Below are 18,256 nucleotides of genomic sequence, written 5' to 3' on the forward strand. Positions count from 1 at the left end.
TCAAGGAGTTTTGCCAGTGGTCACTTGTGGAGGATCCTGCACTTGGCAGGGTCAGGGCCTGACTGTTTTGCTGAGTTGCTTCGGGGAAAGTGAGACCCCTTTCTCTCCCATGCTTGCACTTGGCAACAGAGCCTGCTCTCCCAGGGCTGAGGTGGGAGACGACGCTGATGAGGAGCTACGGGGCAAAGCAGCAGGCAGGCAGACAGTCCGTCCTGCTGAGCTGACTGCAGAGAAGGACACCAACAATTCTGCAAATACCTTTAATGCACTTAGAATACACGAGAGGGGAAAAAAAACCAAACACCACCAAACCAAACCAAACCCCCAAACCAACAACAACAAAAAAACCCAAAACCCAAACCGAAACGTTTAGTGATTCACAGAAATATTACCAAAAAGCCACGTGCAGGCGAAACACACCCAGCACTGCAGTAACAAGGTAAGAATTTACATTAGAAACTAATATAAAATAGTTAAAAACCTCTGCTAGTTTAGCTTTCCGTCTGTGATTTTTGTCTTTATAAAAAAACTGGGGGAGAGGAGGGGAGGAGGAAAAGGCCATCTACGAGGTACTGATACGTCGGCTGTAGAAACGCGGGCTCCTTCCAGCCCTGTCGGTAGCGTCCTTGGGCTCCTCTCTCGACACGACCCCGCGCACGCAGACCGCACACACTCGCACACGCACACGCACACGCACACGCACACAGCTGAGCTACAGCAAGGTTCACCTCCGGGCCACAGGGGCAGCCCCCAGTGGGCAAGGTTTGCTGCAGCCCCAGTTGCCTCACGCATCCCCTGCCTTGGGGAGCTTGCCTTTGCTCTGGGTTTTACAGAAACCGTCCCGCACACAGAACAGCCTCGCCAGGAAGCAGCGAAACCTCCAGCTCTGTTAAGAGAAGGGGAAAGCCAGCGTGACCAGCCTGGGCTGGACAAGAGAAGAGTTTTGAATGACTGAACTTGGGCTCGGAGTGTGGCACTGAGCCGCCAGGGCCGGATGGGTGTGAGGAGCGTAGCCGTGCAGGTGCAGGGGCATGGGTACAAGTGCCCAGCAGAATGCTGTCTGCTCGCACGGGGCTGCAGATTGCCGCTGTGGGGAAAGCCAAAAGCCGAGAACAAAAGGGCTTGGAGCCCCCGAGCCTCTGATCAGTCGCTGGCAGGATGACATGGCCACTCACACCCAGCTCCCTTTTCTCTGCCCCGGCGCGTTTTGCAGCCCGCCTGCTCCTACAGGAGGAACGGTGCAGGAGCTTCGTGGCCAGCACCACAAAGTCCTCCTGCGCCCATCCTGCCTGCGGCATTGTCAACATATGCCATGTTTATGTAGGACCTACCGCACACGGCGACAGCTCGGTCCCTCCCACCCTCTCTGCTCGTGCAGCAGAGGGTTTCCGGAGCTGCACTTTCATTGCAGTTGGGCCCCAGGGAAAGGAACAAAGGAGCCATTTTCATCTCCAGCCTTGCCGGGAGTAGAGGGAGAGGGCCAGAGAAAAGACCAGTGTTTGCAAAACACAACAATCGGCAGGAAAATTTCCTCCGGCTTTTGGAGGTTGGGTTTTTTTCCCTCACTCTCCCTCTCTTTAAAGAGGGAAGGCACCGTGTCAGGACAGTTTAAAACCAGCCAGCCACTGGCCAGCCACAGCTGCCATGTGCAGCCCATTCTGGGCTGATGTTGCCCTCCTGCCAGCTGTGAGCTGAGTGGCAAATGATGCTGTGGTCTTTCAGTGAGGGAAAGGGAAGTGGCTTCCCTCACAGCCGACTTGGAAATGACGTTTCTGAACTGCTGTGCCACTTAGGGTGATTTTCTGGTCTGTCAGCAATTTTAGGGGAAACACAATCATGGTAGAAATGTAGAGTGCTACACGACAGGTTCACTGCCTGACAGAGACCGGGCAACAAGGGGCTGGGTTTATAACACGTAAGCAACCTCAGGCTCTCTCTCCGTTTGAGGTTTTGGACTCATGTCGAACACCGGGGGGTGGGGTGTTGTAAAAAAAGGAAAGACACACGGACAGACGCTCCACAACAGCAGAAATGTTACAAAAATAGTGGGTTGCTACAGAGCTCGTTAAAAACTGACACAGCCCCAGAGACCTAAACTCAGCTTCAGCGTCTTGGGAGGTGAACATGCATTTTGGGATTGTTGTGGATACAGCTTGGCTGCTGTGCAGGCTGTGTTTATCGATAGGGACAAATGCACAGAAAGGGATTTCCCTGGATGCTCACAGCTTTGCTCACGGGGGTAACTAAGGCACAACAGATTGATTCTAAAAGGAGGGCAATCATATGGACGACCAAGCCCCCGAGAGGTGGAAAGGGGTGCTCATGGTACTGGACCCTCTCCTCAGCTGGCTGTGACAGTGCACGGGCTGAAGCCCAAAGACTTCATTCAGGACACAAGGCTGTGCACTAGGCTAAGGGAACATCAGGCACATGGGTCTCAGTGTTTACCTCTGGCCTGAGGTCTGTGGATCTTTCCTCCCCCTCTGACATGATCAGAAACAAGCTGGTAAAGCAGGCCATGGACCCTAGATGCCTACCTAGGAGAAGGGAGCAGCCACCAGGACAGATAAACAGCTGAGCAGCCACAATCCAATGCTGACATGTCTAACCCAGCGTTCTGCAAAGCATGCAGTCAGCCAAACAGCTTCCAGCAAAGCAACTGAGGAAGATTTTTGTGAGGAGCTAAGGGGACGCTGGACAAAGGGAAGAGATGGCGAGTGAGCAATAGAGCTTGCTCAGTGACCAGCCTGGAGGTTCTCAGGAGGGGCAGCAGAGCAGGAGCTCCATTCCTCATACTGATTAGAATAACAAATGAGACTGAAGCAGCCCCTTGCCATTCCCCAGCTTTGACTCGACTGCAGATGCAGCTAGCACAGCCATTTGCAGTCTGTACCATACAGGCCAGAATGTGAGCATGCAGTGGGGCAGTGCGTGGCTGGCTGCTTGCATTCTTGCAGGACCTCAGTGGGTCCTGGCATAGAAATGAAGTCTTGCTTGCTGTGATCCCTTGCTGTGCTGAGGCTCTGATAACTCTGACTTTGGTTTCTGGCTTCCCTGCACCTGTGTTACCTCCCCTTGCAGTGCCTGAGATACACAAGAACTGAGCTCCCTTGAATAGGTTTGAGCTGTGGGTGCAAGAGGGAGGTTGCTAACCTACTCCCCCACTGCTCAGTCTCTCTCACAGCAATCCACCTCCTCCAAGCCAAGCATCGCTTTCAACTGTTTTTGTTAAAAGCTACACCCCCTAAATATTTCTACTGCTTGCAGATGAAAAACAACACAACCCCCACTTCTTCAAAGACTATTTGATGACCTGATGGTGTCATTTCAAAAGCCATCCAAGAGCAATTGAATACTTGAAGCGAAGAGCTTCACAACATAATTCCAAATCACTGTTGGCAAATCTATGCACAGTAAACCAAATATATCACCATCCTCAAAGATATGATACACAGCAGGCATCACCTATCCAAGCCACTGAAAATATCACTGCAGGTCACACCAGCTACGAGACTGGCTGACTGCTCAGCTCAGATTGCACATATTTTAACATTGAAACTGTATGTTCCCTCTCCTGCTTTTAATTATGAGTTGAGAGGAAGAGTAGCTCTGGCATTAGGGAGTTCTCTTGATTCAGAACTGCTGTCACATGTTTGATTTTCAAGGCATTGTGGGTCTACTCCACCCTGGTGAGACTCCACCTGGAGCACTACCTCCAGTTCTGGAGCCCTTATCAAAAGAAGGGTATGGATGTGCTGGAACATGTCCAGAGAAGGGCCACGAGGACGGTCAGAGGGCTGGAGCTCTTCTCCTATGAAGACAGACTGAGAGAGTTAGGGTTATTCAGCCTGGAGAAGAGAAGGCTCCAAGGAGATCTTATTGTGGCCTTCCTGTATCGAAGAGGCCTACAAGAAAGCTGGTGAAGGACCTTTTAGGATGTCAGGTAGTGATAGGACTAGGAGGAATGGAGCAAAACTGGAAGTGGGTAGATTCAGTGCTGGATGTTCTTCACCATGAGGGTGGTGAGACACTGGAACAGGTTGCCCAGGGAGCTGGCCGAAGCCCCATCTCTGCAAGTTTTTAAGGCCAGGCTCTGAGCAACCTGATGTAGTGTGAGGTGTCCCTGCCCATGGCAGGGGAGTTGGAACTGGATGATCCTTGAGGTCCCTTCCAGCCCTGACAGTTCTGTGATTCTGTGTGTCTGCCATAAGGTTCTTACCCTTGGATGATTTGCATTGCAAGATTTCTCCAGGAGCGAGAAAATCTGTACTCACTGCTTCTAAACCGTGTTCATCCATCCAGATTGTTATCATTAGCCTACACAAGCCTCACAGTTTCATACAATCCTGCTTTAAACCTTCTACACAAACTAGAGAAAATCAGCACCAGTGGACCTACCACCTCAGCAGCCTTGGGGTAGAAAAATACCACAGCATTTATTAACGCTGATGCATTTCCCTGTTTCAGACTACTTGCTCACTAAAAGACAAGGGTTTCTTTCCATTTCCTTTACACACAGGCATGTCCTCTTGTCCCAGGATCAAAACTTGAGATCTCATTTACTTGCCAATGAGTAAGCCTTTGGCATGGTTACAAACTTGATGTGAATCAGGGAAGGGGAGGTCCTGTTGGTGCACAGCTCTTCACAGTACTGAGCAACTTTCTTACTGTTAGATAACTGTTGAGAGGCAACCACATGACCTTGGAGCTTAAAGGCTGACTTTCACCAGTTTCTCTCTTACCTCTGGTCTAACAATAGGACAAAGATTTCTATTTTAGCAGTTATTTGTCTAATATTTGTCTCCTTAGCTAAATAGGAAGATTTAATTTCCTTCCCTTCCAGCCTTCCCCTCAATTGTTATCTGGCTATCAGCATAGATCTGTGAGAAAGTGTCTCAGAAACGGAGAATTCTGGTATGCCACCTGTTCATAATTCAAATACCCAGAACTATATATAAATACATGACATGGAACAAAAACACACACAAGGATAATGGGTGGATTTTCAAATGCATTCAGTGTGCTCCCTCTGAAGTCAATGAAAACCCAACCCAGAGCATCTGATGAGAGTAAATATGGTGAGGAAAACATACACATGAAAGGCGGAACCGGTGCACAAGCCAGCTTGGAAGAGATGCTTTCCCTGCATGCAGTATTGCATCCCAACTGCTCAAGGAGTTCACAGGGCAGGAGGTCCTAAGCTTTCCAGATGTGTGTCAGAACTCAGAGAGGGTCTGATGGACTTCTCTGCCCCGTGCTGATCTCTACAGGAACTGCAGCAACTGACCTTCCAAATGTCCCTTCTCCACTAGGATGAGGATTTTAAGTGCCTTTTAATGAGGGCTAGCATCTGGAAACAAGGAAGAGCAGCCAGCTCTGTGGCAAGAGGCCAGCTCTGCAGCAGCACCCCTAGCTTCATGCAAGAGCAGTTCATGGGCTACTGTTGGCGATGGCTCTTGGACAAACTGCTGTTGCTGCCCTGGCTTTTTTTCCCAACTACCACAACCATCTATTTGTTCACAGTTTTGCAGTGGGACACTTGGGCATGCCAGCTCTGAAGCTGGACTGCTACATTTTCATGCCACTTTCTCGCCCACTCTGTCCCCTGCATATACATCTAGAGTGCAGAAGGGATGCTCAGTGCTAAGCAGGACAATGAAAACTGGCCAGAGATCCCGCGGATGAATGCAGCCTGCCACAGCACAGCAATCACTCTGGCTGCCACATGCAGATATCTGAAAGTTTGTTCTTTCGCAGCAGGGTTTTAAGATGATCCTCCGAGTTCAGACAGAATGACAAACTCATTTACATGTAAATTGCTTTCGTAGCTTTGCAGAAAGGAAGGTTCTGCTGAGCAGTCTTGGACCCTGCATTTGGCCTGCCTTAGATTATAATATAACAACAATTATAATAATACAAATACTACTTTGTACACAAAGCACGCCCTCCCCTGCAAACCCTGGCATGCTTCGGTAGGTCCTACAGTCCTCTAGTCAATAATCACCCTTTCTGCACACAGAGACATTGAGTGACTTGCCTGAGGCCACAGAGGAATTCTGTAGCAAGCCCAAGGAAAGCTTTGTGGCTCCTAGCTCTGCTTCTTGACCAACATTAACCAGCCTCAAATATATCCAAGAAACATCAAAGCTGACTGTGACAGGAAGAAATTAAATCGGAAAACAAGCAAAAAAAACCCAAAAACCCAACCCTGGGGTACTGTGAGGCCTCCTGGACTTTGCTGTTTGATCAGGAGTTAAGTGTTAAAAGCTTTTGTTATACTTTTATTACAATCACACAGGAATTGTGCATAAACCGCCAACTTATCTCGCAGGCAGAAAGGGGTGAAAGAAAAGATGCACTTCCCCTGAGAAGGAGTGAAGAGTTTTGTCACCAAAAGACAATGGGCAAAGGAATCCACATCAGAAACAACCTGCAATAGCAGCAGGGGGTGAAGGCTGCTGCGGTTTGCTGCAACATAGCCACAGGGTCCAGCACCTCAATGCGGAAACAACCTGACCGTGCAGAGACCACCTCCTTTGCACACCACATTTTGCTCCAAGGAGAAAGCCACAGGGATCTAGAGAGAGGGTCTTTTCAAATAGACTTTGATGCTCTACAGTTCAAATCTATCTGAAAGCAGGGATGTTAGCAACAAGAGCCAGCACAGAGAGGCTAGAAGGGAAAATAGAGCTGCACTAGGGCACAACCCTGCTGGAACAGGGAGAACAGTTGGCTTCACTGAGGCTCAGTCTCCTCTGCTATGTCAGGGCAGCAGAGATCTCCATTTCATATGCTTTCGAGCAGTCCTCTGGATCCTGCAGAGCTGCTGAAGTTGTCCCTGTGAACAAATAGTCCTTTCTAGCTTCTCAAATTCTGTACAATAGCAAGGAAAAAATACTTGACAGTATCTCTTTAAAGATAAACGTACTGTAAACAGGAGATCTCCCCCGCCCCGGTAGCTTTCTTCCTCCTGCTTGTGCAAAACCAGAGGTTGTGACCTTCCCTGGGGTTCAGGCACAAGGACAGGATGCAGAGAATAAAGTTGCCTCTGTTTGCAGTGATACCATAGCTAATAGCACCAAGACCAACACTTAAAACATGCCTAATTTGAGGGCAGGGAGGATCTGGGTTTGTTTTTCTTGACTGAACTAGAAAGTTCATCTTTAAATCTGTTCAGCTTCAAGCATGTGAGCTTTTGGCCTCCTTTAAACAGGGGAAATACCATTCCGTTTCTGAAAGGGAAAAAAAAAAAAAGGCAAGCACATGGAGGAACAGTTCTGCAGTCAGTAAAAGTTTGGCTAACAAAAGGACTCCAGAGTCACGTAAAGAACATTTAATCCATGGATTATAGGCTCGCACCTGGCAGAAACGCATGTGTAAATACAGGCGTGCAGAGCGCCTACACCCTGGGCTAAGGCAAGGGGAGTTCTGTAGCTAGGAGAGAGAAAGGGCTCTTGCTACTAATTTTCATAGTTAAATATTTCTCACTCGCACTCACACATACGCAGGCTGTTCCCAGAGAGCTCAGCCTTGGGAAGGATAAAGGAAAGGGCTCAGTTCGGTCTGGGCTGGTGCTGAGTAGCTCCTCTTCTGTTTGCAGTGGTTGTGCAGCGAACTCTTTTATTTGCAGGCAGAGTTTTTACTGCATTAATTATCCTGTGAGTCACTGGGTAATGGACAGTAACTTGGCTCTCCCAGTTGTTACAAGGGTGCAATTCAGCCCTAATGCAGTGGGTTGTCGAAGACGGCATCTGGCAAGATGGAAACTTTCAGTTTCTTTTCAGGCCAGCTGTACTCCTTTGGAAGTTTAAACTGTAAGACAGTAAAGAGAACCACAGTTCATGTATATTGCTGCAACCTGCACAGGAAAAACAATATCTATGATGAGGCAGGCAGCCCCAGGTTGTTATAATTTTTTTAAACAAGAGGCCACTAAAACAAAACAAAACAAAACATTTCCCCATCAGTATGTTTTGGACAGCAGTGGACATTAGATAATGTGGCCTGTGCCTCAGCTGCCAAAGTAAAGTTCTGAGATTTCAGCTCAAGCACTGTTTATTTCACGAGATGGATTCTGGAGGGTTTCTGCTCTCACCACCACTTTCCCTCCCTCGTTGAAAATTTGCAGCACAAGTATCTGCCCTCCTACCTGCCCTCCCACCTCACCTACCCCAGCCCCAGAGCCCCTCATTTGCTTTAAAGGGAGACTTACAGCAGTTTTCAAACTCCTCCTCATAGAGGGTGGGATGTGAGCTAGCCAGCATAGCTTGCATGGTGACAGGCTTGCAAATGGCAACTGCCTTCAGGAGAGCAAACTGCGCCGCTCTGGCTGGGGAGAGCCTGCGTGCCTGAAGAGCATTTTTGCTCCAACCCTACCTCTCTCTAGTACAAAGGCTTCACAGAGTGTCATACCATGCTTTGTTACCCACACAGGCACTTGGCTGCGCAGGGTGTTTTGCAAACACTGACTGAAGCACAGGGGATGGAGATTTTTTTTCCCCAGTCTGGTTTACACAGCATTGTCTCTGGCCTGTGTTTCCCAAAGCATTTGCACCGGTCCCATTGATGGGCAGCTCCACAGCAGTCTGCATCAGGATGGAAGTTACTCCAACATCTCTGATCCCAAACACAACCGTGCAGGGACAGGGCTCCAAGGAGTCTTGTCCTAACTCTTCTCACAACCACCTCTGACCATGATCCATGCATTCACATAAATCTCTCAAAACCAGCTCAGGGCTGGGTGTGGGAGGTAGGAGCAGAATCTCCTAGGCTATGAGTCTGCTTCTTCCACAGCTGGATGGCAACCTGTTCTGCACAACTCCAAAGTCCAGACTGAGGGCCCAAAACACCTGGGGACAGCCCTAGAAGCCACTCTGCAGGGTCATTCTGGTTTTAAAACTTGGCTGCACCCATAGCATAGCACCACTTGACACACTGACAGGACTCCCAAGGAGGAATCTCACCAGGATCCTATACCACTAGTGAAAACCTGACCTGGAAGTAGCTAATTCAGAATGGTTACAGATACAGTGGTCCTCTTCTAAGAGTGTCTTTGGATCAAGGCCAGCAGTGCTGTAAACTTCCCAGGGGCTATGTGAATTAGAGTTGGTGCATGGGGACAGTGACCTGCAAATCATCCATCTTTATTCAGTTACTTGTCTTCCTTCTCATAAGCACCCTGCTTCTGAAGGACATTAACACCAGCTCAGTGGAAGATTTCTGCTAAAGGAGATTCCCTCCAGCTGCCTGCTCCACATCAAGGGTGGCTTTAACATAACTTGATTCCTGACCTTGCACCATTTGCAGTTGTCCATGAGGATAATCTGCAGTTGGTATCCAGTGACCTTAAGACTGGTGGTTCTGGGTCTGACCCATGATCTGGGGCCATGGGCGGGAGGATCTTCTGTCATAGTGGCTACCATGAACTCCTGCTCTTTCTCCTCTAGGAAAGGTAGGCAACCCAAATGCCCTGTACCACCCGGGAGATTCCTCTGAGTTGAATGCCTAAGGTCTGTGAAAAACACGCTAAAGACACTCATTTTCACTTCATTTCACTTAATGCAGGTGGCTCTTTATGCAGCAAAGACTCTCCTTGCAGCGCTTCATTCTACCACATGAATATCATTAGCAACAGTTCGGGCTGCAAAGGAACGCCTTCAGTTGGCCTAAACTAGGATCCTGCAAGTAACAAATCCTTGGAGGAACCTGGATGCTGAAAGATCATGTTTCATCTGAAGTATTTTCTTTTTTTCAAACAGGAGTGGTTCCAAAGCAGCCCTCTTGGAGAAGTCATCCTTTGCATTTGTTTGTTTTTCACTTTTTAATTTAGCCAAGTCACAGTACCTCAGAACCCAATGCCTGGTCGTTGTGACAGGAGCTGCCATGCTCACTGCCTCTGCCTCACAGCAGAGAGTGGAGGAATATGAGCTATCCGAAGCCTTAACTAAGGGGCCTTCAAACCAAAGTGCTCCTGGGCTTCCATGTCACCAGCAAAAATGAGCTTTGGATTAAGTTTAACTGGATAAAAGCTGGCCTGAAAGCCATCACACAGCTAGCAGCGTGCTCCCCTCACTCAAACAGTGAGGAACACCCTGGCATTAAATCAACTCTGGATTAAACAATTAGAGCCCTCAGATTTTCCTGGGGGGAGGGGAACAGGGCAAGGGATGGGAGGGCTGCTCTACAGGCCAAAGAAAGTTTCTTTAGAGTCTGCAGGGAGCTGTAAAAAATAGGATTAAAAATATTACATGTCATTTCTGCCACTGCTCTTTGAAGTCAAGCAGAATATTTATATGGCATGCATGGGAGACAGGGTGTTAAATGTTCCCCAGGAAGAGATCACATGGCAGAGAGAAGTTTAGTACTGCACAGCAAAGCTTTATAAAGCTCCCTTGGCTGCTGCTATACTGCTTCCAGGCTGGAGAATGGTCCTCTGCCATCACCACTGTGCATGGCGGCAGGTGAAGGCTGAGTAGCAGATGTGAAAGAGCCCCCACCTGCTCCCCAAAACAAACAAAAAAAAAGAGGCTGAAAATACAACCAAGTATTCTTCAGGAAATGTGCTGCCACTGCTTTAGGCCTCTCTGAAAGAGGGGATGGTGATGTGCTTGCAGCTGCTGCCGAGGACACTAAGCACAGCTTGGAGGAAACCCCAACACCTGGCCCAAGGGCTCCACCACTTTGATTCAGGCACTCAGATACCACATTGGGAAAGATGCTGGCAGAAAAGAGGATGCAGAGCATTGCTAATGCCCATCCTTGCTCTGTATTTCTTAAAATCCCTTTGCTCAGTGCCTCAGTTCACAGCAGATGTGAAGGTTTAGAAAGGCCTCAATTCTATAGGGCAGGACTACAGCCTGCAAGCTGAGGAGAGGATCAAAGGCAAGCTGCAGGATGGGTTGAGCTCTCTGTGACAGCACATGGGAAATATGGGAGTGACTCAGCCTTACTTCCTCTGGAGAATTCAGATCTTCTAAATCTTCCAGCATTCTCTCCACAAACTCTTCTGTCAATAGGATCTGCAAAAGAACCACAGTGGTTGACACCTTTACACTCCTACTTTTAGCTAATTGCCATGAAAACAGAGTGACTTTTGCAGGGAGCAGACTGTACCTGCTCACTCCTTCCCCTGTGTTCTTCTTTACCACAATACAAAGGTTTGAGGGCAAGAAGCTCCTAACATTGCCTCCCACCCCAAGCACTGAAAAAAAAAAAAAAAAATTATACAGCAATCTTTTATGACCCTCAATTATTCTCCTCACTCTAAAATTAGTCTCAGCTTCAGACAGACAGAGTGGGGAAGAAAGAAAAGGGGTCAAGATAACAACTGTTGTAGAGACAGTGAGAGACAGATACTTTCATCTGATCCATTGAAGATAAGCTCACAGTCTGATTGAGAAATACCAGTGCAGGAAGAGTCTGAGAGCCGTACAGAGCTGGTGCTCTGGGCACGAGGAGGGCTCTGACTTGAGCACATCGTCCAGACGATGTTGAGTATGGAAAGTACTCTCAGACGTATCTGTGCTAGGCATCTCCACACTGCATTGCACAAGCCCATCCTGTCTGACTGTGCTGGGAAACCTTTTGGCTGGCAAGGCCAGGCTAGCAAGGACAAAGTGGCCCAGAAAAACAGCTGTTGATGGGTCAAAATTCCTGGCTGAGGGACGTGACCTCAGCTCCACGGAGCCCCTCATGTCACACAAACTAGAGACACGGGGTGGGAAACCAGCCCTGGGAATTCAAGGGGAGGAACTCCCACCCTCTTAAAAAAAAAAAAAAAAGCACATGATAGCCAAAAGCAAACATGTCCTGCCTCTCTTCACAACAGTCATAAAGGCCAGAGCTGCAGGCAGGCCAGCTGGCTTGGCACAGGAGCAGAGGCGGCAGTGCGGGACCAGGCAAACATCCCCACATGGTGAGGGGGCCTTGGAGCGTCATTCCTGTGAGTTAGGTTGCAGCAGTATCCAGCAGGTTATTCACATTTCAGACGACAGGTTTGTTTCTTTCCCCCTTCTCCTCATTTCTTTCTTCCACCTCACCCTCTCCTCTGTCTCTGGCATTGCTTTCCATTCTGAAGCAACCATTATCCCTACACCCTCTTTCTCACCTTTCCTCTTCCTTGTTCTCCTTAGCCAGGAGCTCCATGCTCCCTCCTGGAGAAGGGACCACTCCAGCAGCAAACAGTGATGGAGCTAAGTGACCAGAGCTATTGTTCTCCACTACCCCTAAAACTCATGTCTGGAAAAGGGGCAGCCAGCCTGGCCCACCTCCATGCAGGAAGCCATGTCACATGCCCACCACCTCCTTGGTGCCACCAACATCAGAGGGGAGTAAGTGATCAGGATGCCATGGGCTGTTTGGCAAGCATTTTGGTAACAATCAAACAGGGATATTACAGAGAATGGAAAGGAAAGACTCTGGTTTCCCTTTTTTTCCTTTGTCTGGCAAGAAAATAATTTGAAAACACCAGTTCCAGATCTGAGACCTACCAGCATCTGCAGTTCTCTCTCCTTCAACCCTGCCACTGCACACAGATTTCCCAAGGGATGAGTGAACTGCAACCTTCCCTGTCCAGTATGTTTCTTCCGTTGCTTAGCTTCAACCCGCATCAGGCTCCAGGCCAGGGTTTATGAGCAAGCTCCCCAGCATGGAAGCAGACACCTCTATCAGGCCTTTCTGATCACACCTCAGCCTGAAAAAAAACCTGCATCAGCTAGGAGCCAGGAGCTTGCTGCTTTGGACAGGACTCTGCAACCTGGCACCAATCTGCAGACTGGCAAGCTGAGAAACATTGCACTGAAACACGCAGTACCACCGCAAACGACTGCAGTCTCCTTGCAGGAGCCTGTAGCTATTGTGCCTGTTGAACTGGAGACTCTTGTTTGTTGACTGTTCGCGGGAGGAGGAAGCTGTCTGCCCGTGTCAGAGGCAGAAGGGCAACCTGATCGCTCAGCTCAGAAGGAAAAGCTGGGTGGGGAGCTGGGGCTCTGCACGGAGCAGATTGGTTTCTGCGGAGGTGCAGCCTGAAATGGGGTGAGGGAATGAAAACAATTTGGCAGACATCAAAATCTAGAGAACAGCCGGAAAAAGGAGGAGGAATTGGTATTCACAGCAATCAGGCAAGGAGGAAATGAATATTCAGCCATCCGCGGATGAGCAAAAATGCCAGAGGTTGGGACGGGTGAGAGAGCAGGAATGAGGAGCAGCAGCTTTGGCAGGGGGACTAAAGACAAGCACAGCAGGAAGACCCCTGGGCTCTCCCCAAGGTGCCAGAGGCGGGAGAGAAATGTGAACCACGTGTGCGAGGCAGCTGGCTGCTCTGAGGCTGGAGGAGATGATAGGACATGCAGGGGTAAACAGCAAAGGGTGAAGAGAGTGAAGGCTGAGACAGGCCAGGTCCCAGCTAAGCCACAGACTCCCAGAGCAGCCCCAATATGGTTGAGCCCATCTGCAGCTCACTGACCCCTCTCAGTGAATTTTGCTAACCCAGCTGAAAAAAACACCAACGAAATCCATTGAGGTAGTGAACTGAACTGGCTCTCTGAAGGGTCTGACAAGTGGAGTGGGACAGGAGCACACAGCTGAGCTATGTATCTATGCAGCGTGCTGAGGAAAGATTGCAGTGCCACTCTGCAAGCCCTGCATAGACAGTTAACTTTGGTGGAGGGCAAGCATCACAGGCTGCAATGACAAACTGCTGCAGTGACATTCATAGTGTCACTCAGAGCTCATCCTTAAACAGCCCCAGTCAGAAAAAATCCACCTCAAATCCTGCTACCCCATGCTCCTGGGGAGACCTAGTCTCCTTCCTGGAGAAGGGAGGTCTCTGAAGCATGAGCATAACCAAATATACAAGTAGCCATGCCCCTTGGGATGGGATACAGGCATTCTTGAGCCATCTCTCCCAGGGATACAGGAGGAAGGCATTGCGTCCACAGCACATCAACTGCTGAAGAAGGCTTTGAATTCTGTCATCCTGGATCTTTGTCCAGACAAAATTTCTCCTCTTAGAAGTATCCCAATCGAAACAGCTCAAGAGCATTAAGACCTGTGCTCACAGACCAGGCTGCCATCCCCACCAGCTATCAGGAAAACCACCTCCATGTTGCTGAGTCTTCATCCCACAAAGAAGAATGAGAATAAATTCAATCCCGTCCCAGCTTTCCTCACAATATTTCAGGTTTCCAGTTCTTGTAGCATGCCTGCTCCTGCACAGTATGATACCCCATTACATTAACACACACACGTTATATGTGCATGATATTAAAGGTGACATTCCCAGCAAATAAACATGACAGACTGCCATTGCTCTAGGCACCTAATTTAATTTCCTCTGGGATTTAAACCTTAGAAGCTCAAATTAAACAAATAGGCCCTGTTCACTTTATATTTCAGACTTGAATCTAGAGTTTTCCTGTGATACTGTTAACTGATCTTATCAACAGGACACTGCACAGAGATCACAATGATGAAGCAGCTTATTCCCTTCCCAAAGGAAAACTGAGCCTTGCCGTTGTGTTGCAGCCATGGGAAAAAACGATGCAATCTGGAGGGCAAACAAAGCCATCCCATGCGCACTGAGCAGGCTTTTTCTCCCATGAAATCTCTCAGCTAGTGCTGAGGAAGCAAAGGAGCTCCCCAGAGCAGCAGCGGGCATCCTGGGTGCCGCAGCGGTAGGGCACTCACAGCGCCGTGTTTTCACAGCTCTGTGCAAACACTCCTGCTGGCCCAGCCTGCTGAAGCTGGTTACAAGGGTGCAGCTCAGCCTTTGTAATGGCTGTTTGCAGTAAGAACAGGGAAGGGCCTCGCCAGACAGCTGTGCGTATCTGAAACATCCCCTTTGGTGCTGCACAGTCCTGCTCGCACCAGGATCTGCCTGGCCTGCCCCAGCGAGGCTGCACGCATGCTGTCCCGCTGCTGGCAGGTCTAGATTCCGGTTCCTGGGTGCCCTGCAGCTGCCAGTCACGCTGCAGATGGTTGGGAGGCCATGACTAGCTGAGAGAACTCCCCGTTTTCTATCACAGGTTAGTACAGCACAGCCGAGGTGCGAAGTTTGGGTTCTCACCACTTCACTAAATGCTGCATGTGTCCAGACGAGTCACCAAACGCCAGGGTAGGCTGTCTTGCTCAGGTGGATGTGTCTTGCTCAGGTGGATGTGCTCGGGGAAGGCAGGAGCTGTGTGCATGATGTCTCCCTCTCGTGGCAAGTCTCACCTGAGCTCGCTGAAACCTACTTCTTTCCTACGCGGTTTACATTACAGGGTCAACTGAAGGAGCTTGTGTTGGATCTTTCAGGGTTGACGCTTTCCTACCCGCAGATATCTGAGAAACCTGTACCGTGACTCGGAACAGGTACATGGCTGCGAGTGTATGACATAGGCAAAGACCTGAAAATGTACAAAAGGTCATGGGGCTCCAGATGAGTTTGGCTGACATTGAAAGCAGCTGGTGTTTAGTAAAACATTAAAGGTTTTATAATCAGCTTATAGGTACCACCCTGCAGCTAGCACCCCACCTCTCACTCTAGTTCAACTTTACCATGAGGACTTGAAATTCTCAGCTTAGGAAAAGCTGTCTGGGGCCAGAGGTCACACCAATGTTGAAAGCCTGGCACAGCTGACAAGTCTTTGATGAAGGAAGACCCTCAGAAGCTGAGCTGCAGCAATGGAACTGCAGCTCTGTCCAACTTCAGGAAACATGCTTTGTCCAGCAATTGGCCCAGGAACAATTAAGCTTTTACTGATAATACACAATTTTCTTGCCTACCTAGGAACAAACCAAACATGCCCACACTTTGCCCTAACCCTGTGTTTGCATTAAACACTGACACTCGCTTTTCTAGTAGGTTTGTCAAAGAGAGGAAACCACATTTTATTAGTTCTGGACTCATTACAAAGCTGGTTTGTATGGCTCAGCCAAAGGTGATGAGGACGTATTGCAATAAACCTTTATGTAAACCCTACCAAACCTTCTAAGGAACTTTTCATCATCCATCCAGGTGCTATGCCTGGAATGGGTGGAGCAGTTGTACCCTAAGCCTCATGTCATCTGCTATATCTGCAAATATCCAGCAACTTTTAGGAGGCCCTTGCCCTGAAAATGTTTCTGCTTAATTCCTGTCAACAGTACAGCAAAAGGTGAAGTTAAAGTGTGTGTTTCCCACTAAAAAGAAAACATTCCCAGTAAACCCCCCTGATGAATCATGCTTCATCACAAATATCCCTCAGCCTTGGCTTGGCCTTCTCTGCTCTGCTTTGCTCTGACTGCAAGTACTTCAAGCAGAGGCTTTGTCACAGCATTTTTCTACATCATGCCCAGCCCTGACACTGACTTTAAGAGGCCACCTTGCTGCCTGAATCCACCACAGCTCTCATGAGAGCCTCAAATGTACCAGCACTGTAAAAAAACACCTTTGATGGGAAATTCCACTGGTGTTCTTCCAAAAGATTCACAACCCTCCTTGTGAAGGAAAAAACATCCACTCACAGATGCCTCAGGGACTCTATTGCTTCACACCATGATGTCATAATCCCACAAGAGGAAGTATCTGATGCTGCTGAAAGATTTTGTCCTTGTGGGATCTCTCTGTGGCACTCCCAACTACAAGGATGATCCTGGGGACTTGGGCTCCTCAGATCTAGCCCTACAAGATCAGTCATGCAGACAGCGAACACATGAAGTTTGGCTCAGCTGGTGAGGGGCCTGACAAGGGAGCCAAGACATGGGCAATACCAGTTCTTTCAGAGTGAGAAAGCAAAGCAAGAACAGGCACTTCAGGGAGTGCTACAAGTGGGTGGAAGAAAATCTACACAAAGTAGCCAAAATGTAGTTTGAGTAGCGAGGGAGGAGTATTAGGTGGCAGGGTAGTCAGTTGGCTTAAGAAGGAAAAAAGAAATTGACTCATTCAAAACTAGCCTGGACAAAGTACTGGAGAACACACAGGAGAGCTGATAAAGGGAAGATCATCATGACCGAAGGGACATTTCTACCCTAGTGTAAGTTTCTCCTGTTGCCTCATTCAAAACAACACAAAGGGATAATGCAGTGAGGCTTTGGGGAGTGTTTGGAAAAGAAAATAAACTTAATGGAAAAGTGCTAGCACAGATTTCCTAGACCTGCTCAAGAACCTGGGGGAAGCCACTCAAAAGATTCTGACAAACTTTTTCCCAGAGTAGATGCATAAAACTGCTTTGGGGATGAGCAGGTTGTAGTTCTACACAACTCAAACCACTTTGTGCCTCTTGTCTTCAAACCCACCCTGCTGGGCTTTGCTTACCTATCCACGTTTGGGGAGACTAAAATCCATCCCTATCTCTTCTAGAGAGGACTCAACCCCTAGCTGCCACTCACAAGCAACAGAGCAGCCTTTTTCAGATGTTGCTTTGAACCTCTGTTGCTGCCATTATGCCAGTGTGCATAAATGATTTAACATGTGGTATGGCAGAGAGAAGAACCAGATGTGCTCATTTCCAGGGGAATGTCCTAACTCTACCGGAACAGTCATCCTCTTGTGCTCTCTGTCTCTGTGACTAATTCAGTGTTTTATATGATGTGGAACAACTCCAATTGGATGAGCTGAGAAAGAACCAAAATGCTCTATAGTCATGGTGCCCATAAAGTGAAGAAGAAGAAATGGGGGATAAAATAAAAGGAAAGGAACAAAATAAGAGTTTTTCATATCCTGTAGGAGTGGTTTTTTTCCTCAAATATTGATTAGAGAAGGCAAAACTTCTAACAACTTTGCTCCATTTGCTCCAATTTGTGCAAAATACATTTTCTATTTCCCCCCCCCAGCTTTTGGTCTCTTTATGGCTTTTGTTTCAGCAAGAAAACCTGAAAATATTCAGAGAGTGGGCTCAGATTGATCTTCTTTCCCAGATTTTTCACACAGGTTGCCAAACAAACTGAAAAAAAAAGATCATCTCCCATGACCCTGCTCACAGCAATCCACCTTGCACCCTCCCCAAATACTGCCAGCATAGATAGTGCCTGTTGATAGCTTGTGAATACTGGATGCTTCCCACAGCCTCTATGTACCTATCCTGCCTACAGGCATACTTAACGTTTTCTATTAGAGTTCTGACCTTGTGGTGCTAAGCTTCAACTTATTTTTCTGTGCTAGACTTCTTTTTTTTTTTTTTTTTTTTTTTTTTTAAAGGCTTTTAGAGCAAAAGGATTCAAGTTTCTCACAGAGGTACTTTTTAAAAAGTATCTCTGGACAGTATTAGTAAATGTCTATGTTTATTTTGTTGCAAAG

The 18,256-nt window shown here is 48.2% G+C and overlaps 1 protein-coding gene across 2 annotated transcripts in view; it reads right to left on the bottom strand.

Moving 5' to 3' along the window:
- Positions 1-7,318: 7,318 nt before the first annotated feature.
- The window catches only part of SUFU (SUFU negative regulator of hedgehog signaling), a 103,285-nt gene continuing 92,347 nt past the window's right edge, over positions 7,319-18,256 (bottom strand). For both annotated transcript variants that reach the window (XM_064144491.1, XM_064144492.1), the window contains exons 11-12: positions 10,950-11,018; positions 7,319-7,812 (exon numbers count right to left, since the gene is read on the bottom strand). In XM_064144491.1, the coding sequence (XP_064000561.1) occupies positions 7,723-7,812; positions 10,950-11,018 (159 nt within the window). In that variant the 3' untranslated portion in view covers positions 7,319-7,722. The remainder of the gene's footprint in view (positions 7,813-10,949; positions 11,019-18,256) is intronic.

The sequence above is a fragment of the Pogoniulus pusillus genome, chromosome 6, assembly GCF_015220805.1.
Source record: "Pogoniulus pusillus isolate bPogPus1 chromosome 6, bPogPus1.pri, whole genome shotgun sequence".
Lineage (NCBI taxonomy): Eukaryota > Metazoa > Chordata > Aves > Piciformes > Lybiidae > Pogoniulus > Pogoniulus pusillus.